Source organism: Strix aluco, chromosome 1 (genome assembly GCF_031877795.1).
Source record: "Strix aluco isolate bStrAlu1 chromosome 1, bStrAlu1.hap1, whole genome shotgun sequence".
NCBI classification, from domain to species: domain Eukaryota; kingdom Metazoa; phylum Chordata; class Aves; order Strigiformes; family Strigidae; genus Strix; species Strix aluco.
This window is the reverse complement of record NC_133931.1, coordinates 47,909,217-47,935,434: the sequence shown is the minus strand read 5'-3', so window position 1 is coordinate 47,935,434 and position 26,218 is coordinate 47,909,217. Positions and strand designations below refer to the sequence as shown.

At 42.2% G+C, this 26,218-nt stretch overlaps 1 protein-coding gene across 2 annotated transcripts in view; it reads right to left on the bottom strand.

Annotated features, from left to right (window-relative positions):
- Positions 1–339: 339 nt before the first annotated feature.
- The window catches only part of GAREM1 (GRB2 associated regulator of MAPK1 subtype 1), a 104,575-nt gene continuing 78,696 nt past the window's right edge, over positions 340–26,218 (bottom strand). Inside the window, exons 3-6 of one of the 2 annotated variants that reach the window (XM_074820050.1) lie at positions 26,050–26,180; positions 14,848–16,026; positions 9,635–9,801; positions 340–6,396 (exon numbers count right to left, since the gene is read on the bottom strand). In XM_074820050.1, the coding sequence (XP_074676151.1) occupies positions 5,484–6,396; positions 9,635–9,801; positions 14,848–16,026; positions 26,050–26,180 (2,390 nt within the window). In that variant the 3' untranslated portion in view covers positions 340–5,483. The remainder of the gene's footprint in view (positions 6,397–9,634; positions 9,802–14,847; positions 16,027–26,049; positions 26,181–26,218) is intronic. The other variant, XM_074820060.1, reaches the window with a different exon arrangement.

The following is a 26,218-nucleotide window of genomic DNA, read 5'->3' as shown; positions in this document are numbered from 1 at the left end:
AACGTTTTAGGTGAATGTCTGCTGGAGACAGAAAAGCTGTCTGGCAACAAATTCTTTGGGGAACACACAGTTTGATACTCTTGCTGAAGAGGATCAAGTGAAATTACAAGACAGGGAAAAGTAATGTGTCTTGAGAGGTTAAATGCAAAAGACTGATTGCTCCTCTCAATTATCCCAATCTTACTTTGTGAATTCACTATTTGAGAAGTGCTTATTTCTGAATTATACTGAGATGAGCAAGAGGATAAATCAGTGAAATTACAAAATGAAAACCAACCATTTTATATAATACATGCAACCCAACTGATTTAGTACAACAAATTCTGTACACATTTGAAATATCATGAAAATAGTGTCTTTAATATACAGTTTATATACTTACACAGTTTAAATTTGTTCATATACATTACAGGGATATTTATTTGCACCTGGTTTAAATAATAATTCGCCTTCAGCCTTTCACACAAAAGCCCAAAACAGCACAGAATTCCACAAAAACCATGCTTCGTTTTATAACGGAAATATACTAAGCCAAAGTTTTGGGGCTTTCTCTTTTTTTTTTCCCAAGTGTTACTTTTTGACCTACCCAAAGTGAATCTAAAGAGCTAAGAACTAACAGATATTCTTAATATAATTCAGAAGATTGTCCAAGTCAAGAGAATCACTCTGCATATTTTCACACTGAAAATTTGGTTATTACGCACAGAAATGGTAAAGTCTGAACAACTCCTGGACTATCAGGAGTTTAAGACATAACAAAGGAAGAGTCATTTATTGCTAGATCTCAACAAGGGGTCTGTATCTCCCTACTGCCCTGCCATCCCTAGTACTGCAAATAAAAAGGATGATCCCTCACTTCGATTAAGATTTCATTCGTACCTTCTAGCCTGTACATGGGAATGTTGCAACTTCAGAGCATCAAAAAGAAGAGCCAGGAGAGCTTTCACGTAGGGCTGGTGTTCAGCATTTAAGTAGCGTGGTGTAACCCCTCCCTGGCCTGCAGGCAGGACTTTGCTGACCTGTTTGCAGGCAGGCACTCCACTGTGCATCACGCAAGTAGCTGGTGCCAGCACACTTTATTTAGTGGGGAGACAATCAAGGAGTTGATTCAAGAAGAAAACATAGAAGAAAACACTTCAAGTATTTATAGACAGATTTGAAACATGGTAGGTTTTGAGACAGCATTGCTATTTACGCTGTTTCTCTTGAAGCTGTTGTTGTGGAATAAAGTCCATTAAAGTGGCAAGTAAAACTGTTGTATTGGAAAAAAACATGTGTAATACAGTTACTTCAAACCCTTGCTTCTAGCTGCAAAGAACACTTCAAAATACATTTTCCTTCTAATTTTGGATGGACCAAATGTTTTCTAAGTTTCTAGCTGTAGGCAATTTTTACAATATGGCAAGAATATGAATGCAAATATGCACTTTGAGTTGATTTCAATACAGCTTTGGTTAGCCAGCCAGGCAGTAATACAAAGAATCTTAATCCTAGGCACAATGTTTAAAGGAAACCAGCATTTCCCCTCGAGTTTCCTCCCTGTCCCTCCCATGGCCAATTCTGTGTCCACCTCCAGAAAAGACCCCATGCCAGAATCCAGCTTTCACCGCTAAAGACAGCATCAGTCCTAGCACCGCCATGAGACTGTTGCATAGAAAGGATGTGTTTCCTAGTGCAGGACAAAGAGACAGCTCCATGCAGAATGACATGCCAGTTTTTTTGCCACCAAAACCCCCAGACAAACAAAACCACTGAGGATAACACACAACTTCAGACACCAATAAGTAAATAAGCACCAGAGGTTTTACATTTATTTAAACTGAGGAAAGAAAGCCAAGGTTAGGACTGACCTATTTTAGTAGGCTGCCTCCAAAAAGTAAGAGATTTTAGGGCCACTCTGGCATGATGTGTGTTGTCTGAAGTCAATGGCTACATCTCTGTTAGTAGACAAAATTGCCCAGAGCCTGCTCTCAGGCCCCAAGGACAGCTGACACAACTTTCATCAACATGGTTGAACTCCACTACCCTCCCAAACCAGGCTGGTTTCACTTGTTGTTAACATCCTTGGGAGCTGTCTGGGATCACCCATTGCACAGGCTGGTTGGGTTGCACCAAACCAGGCAAGAGTCCACATCAACAGTTCAGCTGCAAGGGACTCCCATGAGAGAGTGCCCATGCCCTGGTGCTGCTCCATTTGCGAGTCCTATCAAATGCTGAGTGCTGTCTTCTCCTATTCACACCAGATAGTAAAAAGTTTGTATCATGGGGATATTCCCCAGAGCTTTCAGCTACTTCCTAATCACAGTGGGAACATTAAAGTAACTCTCCATCTCAAATTACAGTAAGCAGTGCAGCATTTTGTAACCTTTTACAGATTTAAGTCACCAGGTTTTACATCCTATCCTTCTAAAGAGACTGCGTGGTTCTCTGCTAAGGCCTGAAGGACTCCTCTGTTCCTGCCCCATTTCAAAGATGCCACCATCCCTTTATTGACAGGGACTTCCTGTGAGACCGACACGTTCATATCGGTCTGCCCTGTTCAGACTGCCTTCTGCAGCACTGAGGACAGTCCTGACCCTCTAACTCTACAGCAGCTAAGCTCAAGAGGAAAGCAAATAAGTTAGATCCCCAGGCATCAGTGCTGCCATAGCCTGGCCACCTACACTACACGGTGGTGGTGGGGCCAAGCCACCACACTCCAGCTGCCCAGTTTGCTCATGTCTCTGCTGCTTTCACCAGCACAGACACTTCAGTTCAGCTTGGGCATCACAGCAGGTGGCTCAACGCCACAGTCATGTAATTCACATAACACAAAGGTTAGGAACATCTAAATCACTGTAAAAGGCTTGGAAAATTAAGGTGATGAGCAGCTAAGGGCTAAAGAAAAGGTCAAATGCTAACACATTATGCACAAAAATAAGAAGTGTCAAACCAGAACAAGGTGACTGGAAGGATATCAATAGCAAGGTTTGCAATTAGAGGTTTTAGCTGTGCTTTCGCACACAGGATCTGATTCTGAAATCATTGCACGTTTCTGTGACTTTCAACAGGCCAGTTGTATTTTGGTCTATGCTCATGTGATGTTAATGCAAATTCCACCAGGCTGCTTGCAAGAAAAAACATTCCAAGCAGGTAAGCACAGATAACAAAATACATATCCATCCACAGTCAAAGAACACTATTTTCTCAGGGATGTTAATATCCTAGGGGCATTCAAAATATTTAATGTTAATATTACCAAGACTGCAATCTCCTCTTTTTTAACAGAGGTATATTTTACTTTTTTTACCTGGAATTAATAAGCCAAGGAAATCAAAGACAGGTACCTGACATTTAAAATTTGGCCCTTTCAAATTTGAACACTCATTTGACATAGTGAGGGTTAAAATGCAGTTGACTTCTACTTGCATGTGCCTACCAACAAGCATACACATCTGAACAGTACTTGAATTTGATTTAGTCTTACTTGCAGCTAAAATATTTTAGGACGCTAATTAAAAAGCTATTGATCTGTTGCTAAAAGTCAATACATTAAGAAAAAGAGTAGGATTACGAACTCTTGGGGTTTTTCTACTGGGATATTTTTTGGCTCACTGCTTTCTAATACCCACATCAGTTGGGCTTTGCTCTCTGGTTGGAAACTGGTGGTTTGCATTACTGCAAGACAAATGATGCTTGGCATGGAGACATCACATGAAATTTGCCCAGGCAACAGAAACTCCATTTGCAAATAAATTCTTTTTAATGACTCAATAGGGTTGAAAAAACAGGCAAAACCAGTCTCCCATTTTTGTCTCTCCTCTCAGTTTTCTCTTGATGTTCCCACTATGTGCCCTACAATGGAGAGAGAGATTCTTTACCCTTCAAAATGGTAAGAAAAACAGGTGATGGTCAGGGCTCTGCTCAGCAGCAGGTTAAAGTGAAGCTGCTCCAGCATCCCTGGCTCTGACCACCTGAGGATCCCAGGCACACACTCTTGCTGAGGATGGAAACTACAGACTTGTTTTCTGAGGATCTCTGCAAATCCTTGCATTCAGTACTACAAAGGCAAGAGATCCCAGGGTTATTTGGACACATTTCGGAGTTCTGCCAAGCACTGGAAATCAGCAACAGACTATCAGAAGTTAATCCTATTTCTGGCCTTCTGTGCAGTTAAATTTGAAGGGTCTCCAGAGGCAGCCTAACACCCCCTTTCCATCTCTATGCTCCCTTTTGACTGCTACTTCTGTATGACATCTATTGCAGTGAGTTTTTGCAGCTGGGTAACTGAAATAACACATCTTATGATGCTACAGTCTCTCCCACTCTGACACCCACACCCTCCTAGCCCACTGCAAACAAGACAGGTGAACTTAAACATCACAAGCATTTCCCAAGGCATGGCCCAAACCCTCACTTGGCCCCTTCTTACCAGCATGCCATGTGCTGCTGCTGTTCCTTCCCACCTTGCTAATGCTTTATTTCAAAGGCATCCTACAGGAGTACTATCACCTTCCCACACAGATCCGACCACAGGAATAGGATAGCGCATAGAGCGCATTTTCAGATGATTGTTAACAGCAGCAGAGGAAACATCAGGGGTTGTCTTTCGCCAAAGCAAGGCTACAGCAAGGGCTGTGCTAGCAGGCTACTGTGGCAGGCAGGGTCTGCCGAGGGAAGTCTGTGCACTGAACTGCCTTTCCCATGAGAAAGCTGCACAACCAGAAGCCATGCTACTTACTCCAGCCATCTGACTACAAAAGCAACTTTTGAAATCTGCAGGTCATAAACTTTTAATTGGCGAGGGCAGAGTGGCTCAGTAGGAAAAACCCCCTTCTCCCTTCCCTCTGGGCAATGAGCTAAGCAAGACTCTTGTTTTAAAAACATTTAACTCTTTTTGCTCAAAGTAACATGGAAAATGTATCCACATTACAGGTAGTCAGGAAGATATTGTTAATAAAAACACGCTGCAAGAATAGTGTATTAGTGGCACTTCACAGCAGTTCTTAACATTTTCAGATGTAGTGTCAAAACAATGTTTTTGTGTATCTGAACATGCTTTTCGTTAACAGAAATGGAAGAAAAGTCACAGCATGTTGCCAAATATTATTTGAACAGAAATAATCCCATAAGAAATACATTTTTTTTGCAGTTAACACAAAACTGTAAACTGGATTGGTGTGTGTCTTTCAGCATCAAATTGTTCAGTAATAAATACGGCTAAGTCTTAACAGACTACAGAGTAAAAGTTCCCTTAGTGTCCAGTTTTTAGCAGCTGTTGAATGTTCAGGGATGCACAAGGCACACCTCTGCAGATTCTCTACCTTTATTATTGACATTAAAAAAAAAATTCCATTCACCACTCAAAAATGTTTATCTGCATAGTAAGAATTTTTCTACTACTATTTACAGGAAGGACTTTTTAGTGCAAAAAACAGGAAGTGATGTATTAGCTGAAGTGCACTGAGCACACCTCCTACAGTTTCACTAATAACTAGTCAGCATCACATCTTGGGCCGCCAGCCATTAATGAACTGTAGTATTTTCTTAACCTGCAATTTGCTTAGCTTAAAGTCTTCTGACAGTATTTCTTCCGTAAGCTGAACCAGTAAATTACCATCAATCTTCTCTGTAACAAAAAACGATATGACATCTTCTGACAGACCAATAAACCTCAGCGATTTAGACACTTCCTCTATGGAGAGTCCAGAAAGGTCTGTGGGTGGCTGCCAGGGAGAGCCATCCCCACAAGATCTTGGTGCTAACTGCAGGTGGAGGGGAGATGAGAAGGGATAAGACACAGAGAACGTATCCTGCACGCCCTTTTTAACAAGATACTGATCTTCCAAGAGGTCTGGAGAACCAGTTTTCGACTCCTCTTCGGCACCATCTATTTTCAGTGGCAAGGGACACATGTCTGTAACTGTTTTGTCTTCACTTGACTTCGGCGCCCGAGGAGGTAAGGCAGGACACGAATGGCTCTGCTTTGCATTGCTGACTCCCAGCGTTTTCTCATCAGTGCAGTCTAGAGAGTAACTTGCCGACTTTGGACAGCTAGAGATGGTGTTTGTGAACTCTGCTGGGGTCAGCGGGGAGTACCCCGCTGGGAGCTCACACCCATCGAAGTCAAAAGTCAAAGGTGCTGGACAGTTTCTCTTTGGCGTACCTGGAGTCTTCTGTCTGGGGTAACTGTAGCTCCTGCTTGGATCGAGCAGGAAATCACTCCTATTCAGGCCTTCAGCAGTTCCTGAAAAATGGTTTGGCCAAGATAACCTTGAAGGCAGAGCTTCAGTTGAGGGGCTTCCCAAAGGCATCATGCTCTCAGACTCTTTGGATTCAGTTTTCATCATGTTACAAGGGTAGCAGGAAACAGGTGTGCTCTCGGTTGGGTTGGTGTTGTCGCTCTCTGTGACACTGCTTAAGGAACAAAGCAGAAAGGATGACGTTAGTACAAAAAAACGTGGTATTTGAATAAATTCATAAATTATCTGATAGAGTCAGAGGGTGGCTGTCACAAGGAAAGGATCTTCTTTCTTCTGGCAGAACTTTTAAGATTCGAATTAACAACACGTTTGAATAATGCATTGAAACTTCTCTTACTCCTTCGACAAGCCTGACAAGATGCTGATACACCCAAAAGCCTCACGTCTCGGTTTTTCAAGCTCATAAAAAGGTAAATGTCTCAATTCAGTTCTGTGTCATCTCCCAAATACTCAGTTTTTCCACTGTCAAATTCCTGAGGGACACCACCATGGAAAAGTAACAGCCTCACATATACCAGAAGATGTTCTAATCCTGTATTTTATATTTATATACCACAGATGCATCATGATATGCAAAAGCTCATAACAGTGGCAGGTCACCACTGCACTAGACCCAAGCTTGACTGACATAAGAGATGACAAAAACCCCTTTCGGAGCCAACATTACAGCACTACTTGGATGTGCACAGGATCCTTCCCCACTGGTCACCGGTGCAAAAGCTGGACCAGTGCACAGCACAGTAACACTGAATAAGTTACTGCTTATGGCCAAAGGAAGAGTTTTACTTGGAAGGTTAAACAGACCTAGCTGTATGTGTTGAAGTATCAGGTTTTAAGCTTACCCCACGGTAACTTGTGTGTTCATATCCTTAAAAACCTATGGCGAGAAACACTTGTTTTTCAAAGGCACCTAAAGAAAGTTACCCTGACCTACTTCCAGGTGGTAAACTAAGCTCAGCCTGAGCAAACTGGTGGTTTATATCCAGGGGCTCCCTAGAGACAGAGATGCCAACAAAAGCATGCAATCTGTTATCAAAAGCAAATGTTTGCTGCTTTTATGCAACTTTCTAAAAGAAAGTCCGAGGATTGGGTTGATCTTTGGAATTCTGGTCGATTAAGCCAGAACACTGGAAAAAAACACTTAGCAGATTTATAAAATCCTTACTTAACACAACAGACAGAAACAAACAGTTGAAAAATTGTTTTAATTATTTACCTCTCTCTCCTGGAAACTACCTACTCAAGAAAGACACTCAGTAGCCATTCTGTGACAGCTCAGCGAAAACTGCTTGAGGAGGGCAGCAGCTTTCAAAAAACCAGTATAGTTTTGAATGGACTGACACAAAATTAGTTCCCCATGAGTCAGAGAGGAAGCCAACCTGGACTTGCCCAGCTCAAACACAAAGTACAGATGCCTAAAAGCAGCTCTAATCTATATCACTGGAAAATTAGTTATAAAACTCATCCCCAACAGATGCAGTTCCCCCTCTATCTAACCACCCCTTGGTCTCCACTCCATGCCGTCCAAACTCTTCTTTTCTCCTGTTTATGTCACTAATACAAGCCTGCCAGTTAAAGCAGTTGGATGTTTACAATAGCAGAAATGCTTTTCTGCCCCTTAACAAGGATACACTGTCAACTGGTCATTTCTGGCTGCTTAAAGGCCAACTTGTGTAAAATACATGGTGCAAAACATTTTTCACAAACCAAGACATGGGGCTGCTCAATTCAGAGAAGACAGTCAGTGAGTCATTGTCAACAACTAACCATACAGAGGAATTAAAATTGATTGATCCTGTTTCTGTTCTCTAATTCAATATTAGAAATGGGAACATTTAATGATTTAAAAGGTTAACGGAATTAATGAAAACTGATAAAGTAACATTTTCCAAGTGCTTCCTTATTCATCCTCCACCAAAATTAACTCACTGGGACACAGTGCCAAAGGATGCAAGAGAAATCTCAAATACACCTCAAATCAGGCATTTTTATAGGCAGATAAGAACAAATCACATTGGTTTTGTTTGTGTTTAAAATATTGGTTGCATCCATTCACGATCCAGAAGGTAAGATCATTGATAAAAATGGCAAGACTTGAAAAGCAACTTCACTAGCAATCTGGCTACTCCACACATTGCCAATTTTCTAGCAGCTTCCTCTGCAGCACTAGGTCAGTTCTACCAAAATAGAGATATCTGGTCTGGACCCAAGCTGGAGATGAATTTCATGCAAATATTGTGAGGTTCAAGGCAAAAACTTGCATTCCTGAGAAACTTCACTTTTCACTGTTTTCCTGATTTCTTGGGAGGCAGATGTACTCTTAGCTACAAAGAAAGAAAGCAGCATTTGGTGGGCCCCAAATGCTGGGAGGTCTTGTGCTCAGCCTCCTGTGGAGAAGACCTTAACAGAACTACCCAACAGGCTTTCATAAAAACAAACGAGCAGCCTTGATCTAGAGTGATCATTGCCAGATACACAACACTAAGCTGCAAATGTGCAGTATGGCTTAGAAAGGCACTTCCAGCATAAGTTATTATACCAATTGCATCTAGGCTGAAATGATTTCAGTGGCGTTTCAGATCAATTTGTAATACCCAGACAGGTAGTATCTTGTCATTGAAGAGACACCAAAAATAATGGCAACAAGACATTCAAGGCAAAAAGGAGGTGAGAATTCAAAAGGTGTATACACTTTCTAAAGCCAAAGGAAGAACACTGCATTGTTAGGAAAAGGTATGCAGCTACATAATTCAAAATTCACTGTCAACTTTCAACTAGGCTGAGTGGATTTTCCAGTTTGTGGGTTAGGTTTGTGCTGAAGTGGGTTCGATCTGGAAGCTGTCTGGCTTCCTTCCGCTACACCTCGCTTTGCACTCGGTGGTGTCTGCTGGCCTCTCTGCTCTCCATCACACCCACCCCGTAGGTTCCCATATAATTGGTACAACATATTTCTAGATTAGCACACCCCTTTTGTGCACCCACTTACCAGAGCTGGCTGCACTGCACGCATGTAGCACTGAAATCCCACCTGAAAGCTAGCTTTTGAGATGTTCTGGTTTGAAGATTCAAGTCTTTCAAGAATTATACAGAACTGTACGGGATTTTCCATTTAGATAGCCAGTGCCACCTTACAGTTAGATTACCTATAGAAATGTGCACACATATTTAATATATACTGCTATGTCCTATCTAGTAAAACATAGTTTCTGCTGGAGCTTTGCCCGCCCTTGAGTTTTTAAAAATAACTTGACAGGTTAGCCCATTTCACAAAAAGTCAGCAACTCTGACACAGTACCATGCCTTTACAAACAAGTGCCTTCAAAAAAAAATACTGCTAAATTTAACTTCCTCAAAAAGTTCTAGCATGGAGCTCTCACAGCTCAAACACATACATGTTGTGAAGTCCCGAAGAGTAGTAGGACAGAGTAGGGCTAGGAGAGCGGGTCTGCTGTCGTGCGGATTTGACTGTACGAGGAGGGATGGAAGGACTGGTGGACGACGGTTTTGAACTCCGTGGTGGGACCGGGGGAGCATTCAGGAGCCTGCATTCCTCTTTTACCTGTACAAAAGAAGAACATGTAAGTAAACAGCGAGAAAGTCTGGGCAACAGCACTCTCAGCCAGATGAAACACATCTGGTTCTGCCTTATTCTGTGAAAGGAAATAATTAAAAAGGGAGGAGAAGAGAAAAATGATGCTAAGTATATACATTTGCAACAATATGTGGCTGTCAAAGCAGTCCAAAAGAACGCCTTGCTACCAGTAGAGCTGCTAGCAACCTTTTTTAGGGTGCTTTTCAGTAGTTTGATATCTACTCATTAACAAAGTAACAGCAATGAAACAATGTAAAAGAACCTTCCAGTAACACACAAAATCAGACTGTTCCAGATATTTTACATTTTGTAAGGAGCAATTCATTAGGCTTAAACTTCATTAGTGTTGTTTATTTAGATGCAATAAACCGAGCTTACGTAATGAAAAGATCTCAACAGACTTTGATGTTTCCTGACTTACTACTCAGCCATCCAGCTCGAGGATAATTCCCAGCCTTCCTCCCCCAGGAATAGTACATGTATCTCATATTTACCAGATGCTGGGATTCAAATCTGAAACTTCAGTCCTTCTGTAGCTGCCAAAGCAGTCCAGGATAAGGTTAACTACAATACCTACAGGTTGAAAGTGTGGGCAGAAGAGCCAGTTCAAATAATGCACCCAGCCAACAGGTCTACTTTTTGCAGCCAGCCAACTCTGCAGCTTAAAACATATGACTGTAGCACTGGTTATCTAAAAATTAGTTTGGTCTGCCTAGGTAGGAGCAAAGTACCTGGATCCATCCCCACTGAAAAAATGGAATTAAGACCTTAATCTCATCAGTACATATTTGGGAGAGCAACTTTATTTAGTATGGCTAGAGGTGAGCAAGGCTACTGAGAATTAGGCTGCCAGGCAGGATTTTTTAAGGACTCACCACCTCCCCCTGGGCAGGAGGAGACTTCTACATTCTCCTTGTCTTGAAACTGTCTTAGATGCACCAGAAAAAGGAAATTCTGTGTTTGAAAGTTATAGTTTATTTTTAAATTTAACAACACTGCAGAACTAAAAGTTATCTTAGCAGTTCCACAACACATAATTAGCAATTAAAATGATTTCATTTATTTAAAAACAAAATAAATGTGGAACCTTTTGCAATCCACTTTGTGCTTTCAAAATGCAACAACCCATTTAGTACTTTTGTGAAATGGAAAATTGGGGACTAGGACACTGTAGTACATTTTTTCCCTAATTCAAAACAAGTCAAAATTACAGGAAATGCCCGACAGCACAAAACACTGAAATAAATCTTGCTCTAAGGGTTCTTATTTGCTCTTTCAAGAAAAAAAAAAAGAATCAATTTTATTCATGTTTGTTATTGAATTCAGGCCTAAAACTCCTCAACCATTTTAGTGCTGTGCCCCAAGGATGCCTATGGACTTCATTTTTTTTTTTCTCTCCAAGTCAGACTAGGCAAAGTTAATACTGCATGCTATTGAATATACACCCGTGGGGTTAGAGAGACCATTCAGGGGAGCTCTTGGAGCACAGCAATGGTCAAGGGGTTAAAGGGACTCTTTCCTGGGAAGACTTCTGGCATTCAGTGGTGCTGGCATAACAAACTATGCCAGGCTCCCTTGCTGACCTAGATTGCAGATCAGAACAAGGACGTAAATAATACTGGTTTGCAGTCCCAGTTGGTCCCTGTCACAAGACGGCAATTACCGCTGCCAGACACAGCCCTTGGGAAACCCAGCAGAGGAATAAAAAGGAGATATTTTGCAGATTAAAGTGACAAGAGCAAGGGGAAACTTCAGAGGAAAGCTACCCTCACTTGGTTCAAGTGAATAGCAATGAAATAAACGCGTGAGAGGAGGGGAACATCCATGGTGAGACATGACAGTCACCTCGATGGCTGCTGCTGTTAGTAGGAAATACTCTTTTGCCCAAAAGCACTAGAGGCCACGTGACTGCCAGATACAGATAAAGTGCATTTGCACTGCACATCCCGGGACTTCTAGTTGTTACTGTCTGAGCCCTCCCATGCTCCAACACTCTTACCTGTGACCCAGGGATGGTGACCCCCTTCTGATGGTGTGAGGTGTATTTTAAGACCTCTGCTCCTTTTCCTTGGTGCCAGCCCAAGACCTGCCAGCACCCCCTGGGCCCTGGGGTGTCACTCCTGAACCTGGGCATCACAGGCGCCTGTCACAGTGACCGCTTCCGAGGCCGCCTGGATAAAACCCACCCAGTCACTGGCGTGATCGCAAGAGTAATACAAAGCAGTTCAACCCTCCTTGCTGACAGGAGCCTGAACTTCCAGCACACTCCGTCGGGGACATGCTTTAAATCAATCAGGAAAACAGCCTCTGATTTTAGGAAAATTAGTGTTTGAGGACTGAAGCAATTTCTAATTTACAGGCCTTAATTCAGAGGTCATTTGCCTCCCCTTCTGTCTTCATGCTACTTTGATTTCTGAAAGGTATTCAGAAAATACACATGATATATCATAATGCTTCATCCTGTCTGAGAGAAGAAAACCAGAACAGCTTCTGAAATCCCCAAATGTCCTTTTCTCTCCTGCAAAGAGCTCCTGTACACACACTTTAAATTTAGTGCATGCAAAAATACAATTGCCAGCCAACCATTATACAGAAACTCTATGGAATACCATTCTAGAGGGAGTGATGACTAAACCGCATGTTCATAAGCAGCTCCTGAGATCTACTTATTCTATAAATACCCTACGTGGAAACCATGCAAACATCTTGGCCCCAGCCCACTGACGAATTCAGTAGGTCACTGATACTCATTTCAAAGCTGTTCCAAGAAGCCACAAAACAGAGTCTAAATTGTTATAATCTATGAAGATGTAGGTTTTTTATTTTGTTTTACTTTTTACAGGGTTACACCCCCTGTCCACTTCTAAATTCAAGTCAGTATCCGTAGCAGAAGTTATTTCTCCTACATGGCTAGAAAGCAATACCAGAATTGCGGACAGCACTCACACATTACCTCAGTAACATAAGACACACGTGACAAAAATCACACACTTTTCAAAATTACCTTAAAAGGCAACATACGTATCTATTCCAAACACCACCCTGCTGCCCCCAGAAGGGAGTCGCTGTGCCATGAGGCTTCCTCAAGTGTCAGGGTCCACAGTGATGCTGTGCAGGTGCTCCACAGCTCTCCCAGTATCCCATGACCCAGGGGGCTGGCATCCCCCTGCCAGGAGGGCTGCCCTCACCCCGCTGCAGGGGCAGCTGCCCTCCCGCCCGCTCCCCGGCGCTGATTCTGGCGATCCTTTGACCCTGTGCTGAAACAGTTCAGCTCACAGAAATCAGCAGGAAACTAATCATTTTCCAGATCCAGACCTGGCTGCCTGCCCAGGCGCAGGAGTGCCAGAGCCAGCACAAAAGAGGAGCCAGGACCATGTGGCTGGGAAAGGAGGAGGAGGAGGAGGAGGGTGGGACCAGCCCCATGCCGGTTTACATCAGCGTAGGCTGCCAGGGAACCTCATCCCGATATGGTGCTGCTGGGCACTTGTCCAAAGGCGTCTGGACAAAGCGTCGGTGCATACCTGACCTCGAAGGCAAGTGCTCCCAGGTTCCTGCACTTAGATATTACATGTAAACACTCTTAGCTAAGGCGACTTAATGCCCTGACCTTCCTCTCCTTGCTGAAGCTGCTGAAGATGTTTTTTGGGGAAGTTCTGGCGGCACGATCAAAGGGCTGCAGTTGTGATTTCGTGCCTGCACAGGCTTTCTCCTCCCCCTCTCCTCATTGCACACCCCAGCAGCCGAGCAGCTTGGCCAGGGGGATGCCCATGGCAATCCACTGCAGGCTAACCCAGCACAAATAAGTACAACTTAGCTTTCAACCAGATTGTGACCTGGCTCATGATGGAAAGGCTATGGCCAACACTGCTGGACTGTTAGATGGCAAAAGGAAAGGGATGGGATCACCATGGTTTGGTCTCAGATTAGTTGCAGCTTACAGCGCAGCCATGCTGTTGAAAATATAATTGGACTTGAAAATGGAACAATACTTTATTTAAATTCCAGAAAAAACCCTGCAAAACTAGTTTGTTAAATTATAATATCTGTCAAGATTCATGTGACATAAGTATGTATCATTTAGATTTTGCCAAAGATTCCTAGACACTCTTTCTTGGGGAAGTTTTCTTTTTTCTTTCATGTTTTTTTTTTTTTTAAAAAATGTTCAGGACTATGTCAAGAGACCATGTAATGGTTGGATTTTCCACACAGTCCACATAAACTCCTGCTGATAAAACATATTTGTATTTTTTGCCTCTGAAGTCTCCATAATATTTCATGGTTTGGAGAAGTGATTTCTCCCATGAGTTTTCATCAGAAACCCTAGGATAGGAAACATGTTCTGTTTAAAATGGTGTCCTCTAGAAGGCTCATTTATCAACTCTGCAGAGTTCCTATTTAAACGTGTTTTCTTTCATTAAGCAGTACAGAGCTATTAGTTCAGGTCTAGTTTGATAAAGTTTCCTCGAGGTCAATGACATTTAATATTCTTCAAAATCTACCATAGACTCGTAACAGAGAAGACAATCTCTCATGAACAAACATTTCAAATCCATAAAAATTCTAGCTGTTCTCATTATCAGGGCCTGTTTATTGAAGATGCACACGCTCAGGTGATCTGATGCAGTTCCAAAGTGGGGTCATGCCCCACATGCTTTGGCCACAGAAAATATGAGAAAACATGGAGGCCACGTGGAGGAGACATGTGAAAATCCAGGGGAGGAAGTGACCTAGCAATTTAGACTTCGTTTGTGGGAGCAACAGCACCCAATAAATATCACCTGAAAGTATCAGGATTAAGCTACTAGATCAGTTATATTAAATATACTCTGGTGATTTTTAGAACGTGACTTACACTTGGGTAGGAAACTAGTTGAAGTTACACATCTCACAACGTCTCACCATTTCCTTGCCCTCCATGTGACACCCCCCCCCTCTCCCCAAGTCTTCCTAAAAAAAGCACACTCTTTACCAGCTAAAAAAAGAAACAAACCAAGATAAATAACCTAGACTTACTGCTTCTGATTTGGGAGGCACTGGAGGTGGAGGTAGGGAAACATCTGAAGACTTTGTGGTTGCTCCGACAGTCGCAGGCACAGGAAGAGATGTGGTACCACACTTTGATCGGAAAGACCCTCTGTAGTTGTCACATTTGTTCTTCTCACTTAGTGAGCGAGTGAGAGGCTGGTCGCCAGCCTTTCCAGACCCTTGGTCCAACCACAGCTCTTCGTAAGGAAGTTCTGGCTTTGTAGGCAGAAACATCGATTCTTCACTAACTTCAGGAAAAAGATAATCGCTGCTACTGTCACCAGACTCCTGGTACTGAAGAGCATCATGAGAGAACAGGGCCCACTCATTACACAAGTCCCTGCAGCCATGGAGGTTCACTTCGCTATTCCCATGCAAGTTGTTCCCATAGACGCACACCGAAAGCCGGTGGAAGGACTGTGTAAGCTCGTCCCGCGCGTAGCTGAGGGAGTTGGGCACATGGCTATGCCCTGTGCATCGGCTCTTCTTTGGGCTCTTGCAGTCTTCGTTCCAGTCAGTTTTCACATCTCTCACGGCACGGGAATACTCATCTATGTCAAACTGTTCCTGGCATATATTAAACCAATGCTGGATGAGGGATTCGTGCCACAGCTCCCCCTTCACCAAACTGTCAGGTAGAGTAAATTTTGGAAGCGTCAAGTGCAAAGGAAAATGCATGGGAATAATTTTGTTGCCACGAAGCACACAACAAACCACCACAGTCTTGGTTTGAATGTTGACGAACTTGTACCTGTGCCCTTCACGGATAAAATGCAGGTCATAAGGGTTTCTTGGTGTAGGACTCGGAACAGTCACATTAACGGGCAGCCTGGTTTTTTCTACTATATTGCGAATCGTGTGCTCACCTTCTTGCATCTGCACCTCCAGTGGGCTGCGGGTGCTGAACTTGCCCTTACACTGGAATGGGAGACTGATGCTTTCGTTGGTCCTGTGGTTCATGCAGATGAGGCAGGGCATTTTGCCTCTGCCTAGCTTACTAATTGAATTAAGTTTCCCGATTTTTTTGAAGATGGTGTTGAGTCGTGACTTCTCCTTAGAAGATTTTGCATAAAGAATTTCTGCTTGCCCCATTAAAGTGAGCTCATCCCCCGTACTAAGGGTAATGTTGTAAACCTCAGTGTCTTCATTGCATTCACCTGAAGCCACCTGAAAAATAATAATAAAAAATATGTTTTTCCCCCACTGAAGATAATACTTCAAAACATAACAACCCTATTGAGACTAAACTTACAAGACTATATATTGGGAGAAACCTAACTAACTTTATTTGAACAGCTGAGCAGTCAAGCACAAGGTGTTTAACCTGAAGCTCGCCAAGTAATCTTTTTTTATTGTTCTGCACATTCCTGCATCTTACTTGAGTGGAAACAGCCACCTGAAACTGTCAAAGAAGTCATGAGAACAAACATAACCCATTTTTAAACAAAGGACAAATCCACGTATCCCAGCAATTCAAACAGTCACTTGTGTCATACAGCTATGACAGAGCATGTCTGGATTCCCTTGGGTATCTTCTTCCCCACCCCCTTGTTTTTGCTGTTTGCTAAAACTTATTTGCCAGGGTCTCGAGGGATGCAAACTTCTTCTTTCACCATTTTCAGCTCTCTGTGGAGCAGAAAAGGTGATCTCATCATTATGGATGAACCATATCCCTTTGATATAATCTCTTCCAGGCTAGGAGGAATGACAGATGATATCTACTCCCTGAAGGAGAAGTTAAGAATATTGGTCTATTCTATATGCCTAACTCCCCTTCTGCTTTGCTCTCCTAGTCATAGACTTCCTTCCTCATTTTTTGATCATAATTGCAATTTAAGAGATTAAACAACATATGCACAGCCATGTGTGTGCTTTTCTAGTATGGAAATTGGACTGGAAAGAAAAAAAAAAAAAGGCAAACCAGATGTCCAAGGCTCATTTGTTCCTGAAGTTATTTCCTTAAGACTGGAATAACTCTTTATAGACAAGATCACTCTGCTCCGTATTTGAGTGGTTTAATGTGAAAAGCCCTTTTCAGGGACCTAACAGAACCTATCCAGCTCCTCCTCAGCAGCAGCAGATACTTACTCATAAAGGAAAGTGCATCAAATAAACACTACTGACTCATTATAGACCATTTTATCTGGAAATATTGAGCGTACTAAAAAAATTGCAAATGAAAACATATTGTGTATCACTTCCCCACCTCCACAACACCTAAAGACATCATGGAGCTGTGTGAAGCTCAAATTTCAGGCTTCAAACTTGGGTATCATCACAGAATAGCCACTGCATGAAATCAAGGCTGTAATTCCAATCAGTTAATAACTGAGAAGTGCTGTGAATAACACTTCCTCTTGTAAAACGTGATCTGTAATTCACCTGTATTTGTAAAGTTGTGATTATATTCTGCAAACCTGTCAGAGCAAACGCAAGGGCAGCTCAGCCGAGGTGTGCCGCCTTAGCACTTCAGTCTCTGGGTTTCCGGAGAGGAAGTCATTCAAGCCCTGAATTATCTAAACAAACACTAATTGGTCTAATCCAGGAAGCTACTAGGATTTATGGTACGCAATACCCATTCACAGTTCACACCACTGGCCAGACAGCATTTTGAAACACCATGACATGAAAGGAAAGCACTCGTCTTTTTTGCTGGTAACACCAGTGTGACACTCATTGCTGGTTTCTCCTCAAAACCACCACAGAGCACTGCTTTTGGGCTGCAGCCATGTAGCCCTACCTTCAGTGGAGCTGATAAGGGCTGAGGACACACAAGGTTCTGTGCATGTACCGTTCAATCCCCACTTCTCTTTCTGAGAGGACACATTCTGTAAGAATATCAGTTTCTAGCTTCGACAAGTCCCCACAAATGGCTTCTTTTGACAACATCAGCTACACTGTCAGATATTTTAACTTGAGATGGTACAGTTACAGCTTTTTCTTGCTTCCTGCGGGACACCAGCCGGAGCGAGGGAGGTGTCACAACCTACGGCTGTGGGAGCTGCTGCTCGGCCAACTCACAGTTCCCTGGTGATTCACAAACAAACAAGCCACTGTACAAGGAAACGGTGGGTCAGATGTGAAACCACAGAGGTAACTGGCCAAGCTTCACAACTAAGGTCTCACAAAGCAGCTGCTTATTAATGGCATCCATTTCAACCAGCCAGATAACAATGGATTTTTAGATTCAACAGGCATATTTGAAGACAAAATTATTCTCAATTCAAAAATTTGAAAAATGTTCTCTTTTTTTTTTTTTACATACAGTCACAGGATAATAATAGGTGAAATAAGGCTGAATTTTACTGTGCTAGAAGAAAAGTCATGCTGCAGTTCTAGTTTGGCACTCCGAGAAAACTACTCTTCTGCACTCTTCCTTCTGAACAAAAATATAAGGTAACAGCTGCTGTCCAAAACTGTAATAAAAAAAAATATCAGAAAGTAAAATTGAAAGTCCAAGACTGCACAACTTTATCCGTATCCATTAAACCCTCCTATGGTGGAGTTAAGGCTGCTGGTACACCTCAGCAAGCTAAGTATATTTTAATATTTAAATTCTGAAAGTCAAGAAAGGGAACTCCTCTCTTCTTGTGTTAGGTTAATTCATTCATTACCACATGGTAGTTAACATCTATGAAGCATACGTCGTAGGTAAATATGTGTTTCAGGACATTAGCAACAAATACAATACAGACCAATCACTCTAAAATAATCTAGAAACTCAAGCACAGATATCTCTAAGTTTTTGTTTTTCAGATTACATAGCTAAATGACCTTTACTTTGTCCCTGTAGCAATGACCTATGAAAATCAAACTTGCTGTCTTGTTCACTCAAATATTTCACTTTATCAGTGGCCACAAAACTTACAAAAACATCAGCAAATAGGGCCATGGACTTTAGCACAGGACATCATGTGAGGCCTGTAGAATCCTCCAGGCTGGGCAGGACCCTTAGAGTCATCAAGTCCAACCTGGTCCTCAAAGCAGGTGCAGCTCAGCAGCTTGCTCAAGGTCACGTCCAGTTAAATTTTTAGTCTCTCTGAAGATGGAGAATCCACATTTTCTCTGGGCAACCTCTTTTTGTGTTCAGCCAATCTCATTATAATTTTTTTTTCTTATATTAGAGCAGAAATCTCGTGTTCTAACTCATGCCTGTTGCCTCTTGTCCTCCCCCCAGACACCTCAGATGAGTCTGTCAGTCTTTGTTATATCCCCCCACTAGGTCCCATCAGCCCTCTTAAGGCTGGACAAACCCAGTGCTCCCTGCCTCTCTTAATATGGAGTTTGCTACAGCCCCCTGACCATCTTGGTATACTGCACTCACTCCCACATGTCAGTGTCTTTCTTGATTAGTGTGCTATTGGAAAACAGTCGTTTCCAAAACTGGAAGCAATACTACAGCTGTAGCATCACAAGTGCCAAAGGGTGAGGAATAATCACCAACCTCAACCAGCTGGCTACACTTTTGCTAATTCAGCCCAATATGCTGCTGGCCACCTTTGCCACACCACCACTACCGTCCACCAGGCACCCCTCAGACTCTTTCCACAGAGCCACTTGCTAGCTCATCTGCTTGTTGCAGGGCTTACGGCATCCCAGGTGCTTGCCTTTGGTGAACTTCACAGGGAATCAGTCAATCACAGCAGCCCCTCAGAGCAGATTTGATTCACACCAAATAGTATGCTTAAAGACAACATGATCTGGGAGAAAGCGCATATCATAAATTATTCCTAAAAGGCAGAATGGGTAACACCACACCAGACTCAACTCCCTCTACCCTCTAAGCTTCCAGCACTGACCCAACAGGATCTGCACCTGCAAGCACCCCTGTGCTCCTTCACACCCCTGCTCTGAGTGTGCCCTGTGCACCCTCTGCTTCCCACTACAAAATCACTGGCGAGGTGTAGCAGAGCCTTTTGCTATTTCAGACACTTGGATCTGCCACTGACATGTCCCAGCCCACGCACGTGACATGGCATATCACTGGTATATGACAGAGAGAAGACAGCAATGCACTATCTCAGAGGGCCAGAGTTAAGCTAGTCCAGAACACAGACTGATGGAGAAATAGTGATACATTTTTATGGGAAGCTCTTAGTATCTCCTTGTAATTCTGGAAAACAGGTAATGCTGCAGATGGCAGAAAGCACCCGAGAAGCCTTCATTCAGCTTCATAACATACCCGGGAGGGCGGACTCGAGTCCCAGTGTGGCTCTACTCTGCCCCACACTTTCAGCTCACTTCCCTCCTCCTACTTTGTCCGCACTCGAGCAATGCTCTTGCCTCCTTTGGGACTTCTGCCAGTTTCGGTTTTGAACCTTCAGGTGTGAAGACCTTGCAACTGGTAGGAAGCTGAGACCAGTTGAAGGATAGGGGAAAGGAAGGCGGGACAATACATTTTCCTCAAACATCTCCATATTGGGACTGTGGCCTCATGTTTTAATTTTTTGTGTGTGCCCTCTCCTCACATCTTCTATTTAAACGAGGAATTCTTCACTAGACAATTCCAGTGCAACAATATGCAGCAGTAACCATCATACCTCCAGTTGCTGTCATTACCTGATAATCACAAAGCCTCCTCCAGTTATTAAACTACTAGCCTTGGGAGTATTCTGAAATAACTTCTTCCCCAAACGCGTTTATCTTCATGGTTGCCTTCTCAGTTTTACACATTATAGTAATGATGCTTTATGCATTATAACAATGACTCCTGCAGTTTTACTTCTCCCTCGTCCCTCTTTTGCCCTTCCCAACCAGTTTTCACTTTCTGTTAATAAATGAGAATAATCAGTGCTCCTAGCCCTGTGGAAGAGGCAGTGCTTGTCACACTATACTCCAAAGCCATCTAGAAATCACTAGTACATATTCAAATTCCTAATGCAGAGGACCCACGGAACCAGAACCTACTCCATGCTGTACTTACCCTTCACCTCCCGACTGTCAGATGTTGATCCATATTGACCATTCACTACTGATGCCAGGATGCTGACCAGAAAGGTTACAGGCTTACATACATCTTGTCAAACACATGACAAAACAGCAATGGGTTAAATCACTGTAATGTTTTAAGTTTTAAGACTCCTGCAGTTCAATAATAATTCAGAAGCCAGTTACATCTACTGCAGAAGACAGGCATCAGGAAAGTGATGAACGATTATTTAGGAAACATATTCTTTCGGGAAAGCTCAAGTATATTGTTCCTTTTGCTTAAGGAAAGGTTAACTCAGAAAAATAGATTTTGATAACACCTGAGTCAATATCCTGTCTTGGACTCCAACTGTTCTAATTTTTTATAGTTTGAAGTAGAAGTCTTTAATCACTTGGACACATATGAACTCCTTATAAAAATGATTTGTGGCTTCATATTGCTTGTTATACTTTCTAGGTCTTTATGCAAGCATTGCATTCACAGTAAAAATTCACAGTTAGGATTTCTTTTGGTAGAGCTCTTTTCAACTGTGATGTCTCTGATTCATAGTCACCGCATACAGTTTTTATTATTAAAGCCAAGGGACCAATGAGAGCACTTTTTAAAAATTTTATTTTATTTTTTACAGGTCCCCAAAAATGAATAAAGATTATTTTAATATAGAACAAGCAGTCTTCAGAAGAGCTATTAGCAGAAAAAATAAGAAACTTTTTCAAAGAAGTCAATTAAATTCAGTAAGACAGCATCCCATTTTTTATTTTATAAATGTCTGTCTCCTAAGACAGAGAACCAGTAAGTACAACTCTTCATGTTGGTATACACGTTTCCCTCTCAGCTAAGAGGGACTTTGCCCTGATTACTGCATTAAAAGCTGGCTTCAGTGTTATTTAAGGACATCTCAAAGAAACAAAAGTGTTCAAAAAATGATTCTAAATGTGACAGGTAATACCACAAAGCTCTAACATGAAGCATCTCTTCACATCGGATGTCAGGAAGACCAGCACAGGAAGACCAGCACATGAAGCCACTGTGAGGCAATGGTGCTCAATCATAGAGCTGGCATCAAGCCACAGGGGTGATGAGGGGACTGAAGCACTAATTCTCTCAAGGTGAGGTACTGAATTGCCTGCAACTATGGAGTTAAAAGCTGCACACAGACTGATTTTAAGAAAGTCACTATTGCAGCATTTAAAAATGCCAGTGTAGATTACAGTGTTCTAAATATGTGCTTTTTGGAAGCTCAGGACAAGTTCATCAGAGCCAACATGTCGTGGCATAAACCTGGGCGGCAGCCAAACGCCACACAGCCACTTGCTCACCCTCCCCCATCTAGGGGATTGGGAACAGGATTGGAGCAGTAAACGGAGACTTGTAGGTTGAGATAAAAACAGTTTAATAATTGAAATAGAACAAAACAATAAAAATAATAGAAAGTACAAATGGGTAACGAACAATGCAACTGCTCACCACCCGCCAACTGACACTCAGCACGCTCCCAGCTAGTGATCCCGAAATACCAAGATCCCGCAACTGCAAGCCTGGAAGTGAGAGAGAACTCCCCCTTCCCGGTCACCCCTCCTTTATATACTGAGCATGATGTTACATGATAGGGAATATTTCATTGGTTAATCTGGGTCTGGTGCTCTGGCTCTGGTCCCTCCCAGCTTCTTGTACACCTGTGCGCGGGCAGGACATGGGGAGTTGAAGAGTCTGTGATGTCTTAGCAACAACTGAAAACATCAGTGTATTATCAGCATTCTTCTCATACCAAATCCCATACTGAATCCAAAACACAGCACTATTCTAGCTACTAAGAAGAAAAATTAACTCTGTCCCAGCCAAAACCAGGACACAACACAATTGGAACCAAATCAGGAGATCAATTTGGCTTCCCTGTGCTGCATTAACATTTGTCAAAAAAAACCCCGTACAGTTGTCACTATATATTTGTTTCTGACAAAATGCACACTCTATGGGCCAACACAGTTAAACCACTGTGAAAAAAGGATTACATTAAAAAGATAATCAAACCGGGTATCAAAAGTTCACATCAGCCAAATGTCTTTGCTAGGAAAGAAAAGACTCATCACAGGGTTAGTTACCTAACCTACCTCTCCATCCTGGCAAGGCTCTGCAAACAACTTCACAACCTCTCCTGGGAGACAAAGTGATATTGTCAGGACAAAAATGATATCCTGGAAGATCTGAAAGGTCCTACAACACTAACCGGGCCGTTTATGAGAGTGCAGGAATTCATGGCTTGTCCAATCTATCAGACAATATTGTTGTTTTTTAAAACAACTTTTTGTGAATTGCCCTTGGTATGATGTGGGGTTTTTGTTCCTGGTTTTGTTTTTAAGTCTAATGTAAATAGCTTCCTAGGTATTTGTACGGACTGCCATCTGTATGGGACCAGAGTATCCCACTGCACAAACCTACTGCTGTTGGTTCAGCAAAACCTAGGGCCCTGGGGTAGCTCAACTTAGTATTTTTCTTCCTGGCATAGACAATAAAAAAATTGTTATCTTTGTAGTGTAATGTAGTGTAACCTAAACAAAATTCTCTGCCATTATGCACCGAGTATTAATACAAAAAAAACTGGTCAGTGAAGAAAAGACAGAATGCCTCTAATTTTAAATTAGGAACAGATTAAATACCTATCAACCAAGTGAAATTAGCTTCTCCCCAGAACACTCTAAATTGCTACTCCTGTAGATGCTGCTGGCCACTGGGTACCTAAGGGAACTGACTGGGTATACAAGCATGGTACTGATACATATGTACATCCATAGAAATTACCAGAAGTAGTTTTAGTCATTACAAAAGTTTGGTTTAATCTAAAATTGTTGTTTGCCATTCTGTGAAAAGTGACTCCACCTTCCACTCCTGGCTCTGCTTGATGGCATATGTTACAGCCCTCCTCCAAATATCCCACAGGTCCCAAACCCCCTGCCTCAGTGTGCTGCCCAGAAAGCCTGCCTAGCTGCAAAACTGCGGGGAAGGAAGGAAGGGAGTCCCCTGCCTCCCCCAGAATAAGGTGGCTTATTTTTCCCTTTAACAACTAATATACGAAGTAAAAATAAAGTAACCCCCTTGGAGAAGATCCCAAGGCCTCTCACAGCAAGAAGGCAAATCGCTGAATGGCAGTCCTAGCTGTAAAATCCTGCCGGAGCAGCTTAGGATTTACATGGAGGAGCAAGGTTTGCACCAAGTCGAACCATAACCATGGCACATGCAGGCAGACCTCAACGAGCACAGACAAAACCACGCAGTAACTGTCTGGTGGCACCTTGTAACTCTACAGGGTCTTTCTTTCAAAAATTATCTATGAAAAACTTGAGTGTTTGGAACAAGAAAGAATTCCCAGAATTCAGAGTTCCTTTTCATCTTAAATGCTTCACACGATCTTTTTTTTCTTTTTGTATCAGATAAGCTACCTTCTGATACTCTCTTCTGAATTTAAACAGGCACACTGCATTGGACAGAAATCAACTGTACTTAGTATTCCTCCCTTTGCTCTAATCAGTTTGACAGGATCTCCCCTATATTAAAATTTTAGCATACGTAATTCTCTTGCATGCAAAGGGTTATTAAACACTTTAATAAATCCTGTTAAGTTCATTTATTTTTTGGAAGATGATAATCTTGGAATAGACTTCTACGAAACTGGAAAAACTGCCAAGAGAAATACTGCCAAGATAACTGTGTAACTAGGTTAAACCTGGATTATTATTACTATTATTTACATTAAGGAGTATCACTAGAATACCTTTTCAAAATGGACTTGATCTCTAACAGTAAGCTATGCTTATTTCTCATTTGCTAAATATGACAAAGAGTTTTAAGAACACTCATATTAAACTCAAGACACATTTTACATTTAAACAAGCCTGCAGACGAATACTTTTCTCCCTATAAAATTAAAGCTGCACATTTTACTATGCCACTCTCTTGATCTGGTCATTGATCAGCTGAGAAATAATGGCACAACACTGGATAAGGCTGGCAGTCCCAAGGTAAGATAGATTTTCCTGGGGTAGAAATGAAATTTTCTTGTTGCCTTGATTTGCCCAACTACATCCTAAACATACAAAAGTGTTCCAACTTTCTCATGTAGCCTTCATTCATGTTTTATAGGTTCAGGTTAATAGAGAGCATAAATGAAAACAACTCACTGTCTTGCGAGGCATGAGTCTGTGTTGCTAAATGAATTAACTGATAAGCTCTTGCACTTACAGCAATCTTGTTTCACACCTATAAAAACTGTGGACTAGCTGGTATCCCACAACTTTATAGTGCAAGAAAGAGAAAAAGCCATTAAAAGGTTGTTATAAAAACTCCACATCATTGCACACGGGACCAGGAAACTCTATACCGGTTTTGCACCAGCAGTATCAACCAGTTTCCCCTGTAGAGTACATCACATGGATCTGTGCCATTGCATCCCAGGTCTAGGATACTCTTCTACCAGTCTTAAGTGGCGTATCAACTGAAGCAAACCAGATGAACAAAAGACCACTCTTCTCTGTTGGCAGAGCTGACCTACCTTGCATAGTGTCACACACATAGGTAGGACAAGGAAGAACAAGTTCTGTCTTCATTGTTTCATGCCACTGCACTGCAGTGTGTTTGGTGATAGCAAGCCCTCTTACACCCATGGGATTGCTGACCCTTTGATGAGCCCAAGAGGCATGCACATGCAAACACACACACACGCACACAGAGGAAAATGTGTCTTCTGGTTTTTGGTTTTTTTGTTTGTTTTTTTTTTTTTTTTTTTAATTCACAATGCCATTTAGCTGCTGTAATTTTGAGACAAGCAACCCCATCATTTCACCCTGCGTGCTCTCTGAGAATAAGGCTTTCTGGACAGGGATTTGAGCAGCTGCTGCTTAGCAGACAACAAAATTCAGACTGCTGGAGGGGGAGGAGAAAGGGGGCAACAAACAACATTTGTTTAAAATCTGGCAGAAGCATCCTAATGAAATTAATTATTGGATGGATCATCAGAACTGCTCCCCAAAGTGCCATAGGACAGGAGAGCCCTTAGAGAATGTGTTGATTTAACACTGCAAAAAGATCCTGAAGAGCACCATCACTGAATGCAGAACACTAAAGGTTCGTTTGTCTCAAATAAAAAAAAAAATAATAAAAAAAAAAAAATCACACTTCCCACACAGCACCGTTGCTCACTTGCCATGTATATAAAGGTTGTAACAGTTAATCATTTAGACAGGGATAAATATTTATTCAGGGACTACCTTAACGTTGAATGTTATTTCCTCCATGACGTAAACTCGTTCAGGAAATGCTTTAGCCACCTCCTCCACACTGTTAAAATACTGCACTGGCTCCTTAATATCTCGGTCTTGTTCCAGCAGCTTAAACTGCCCTGAAAACAGATGATAAACAGAAGAGTTGTAAGATATT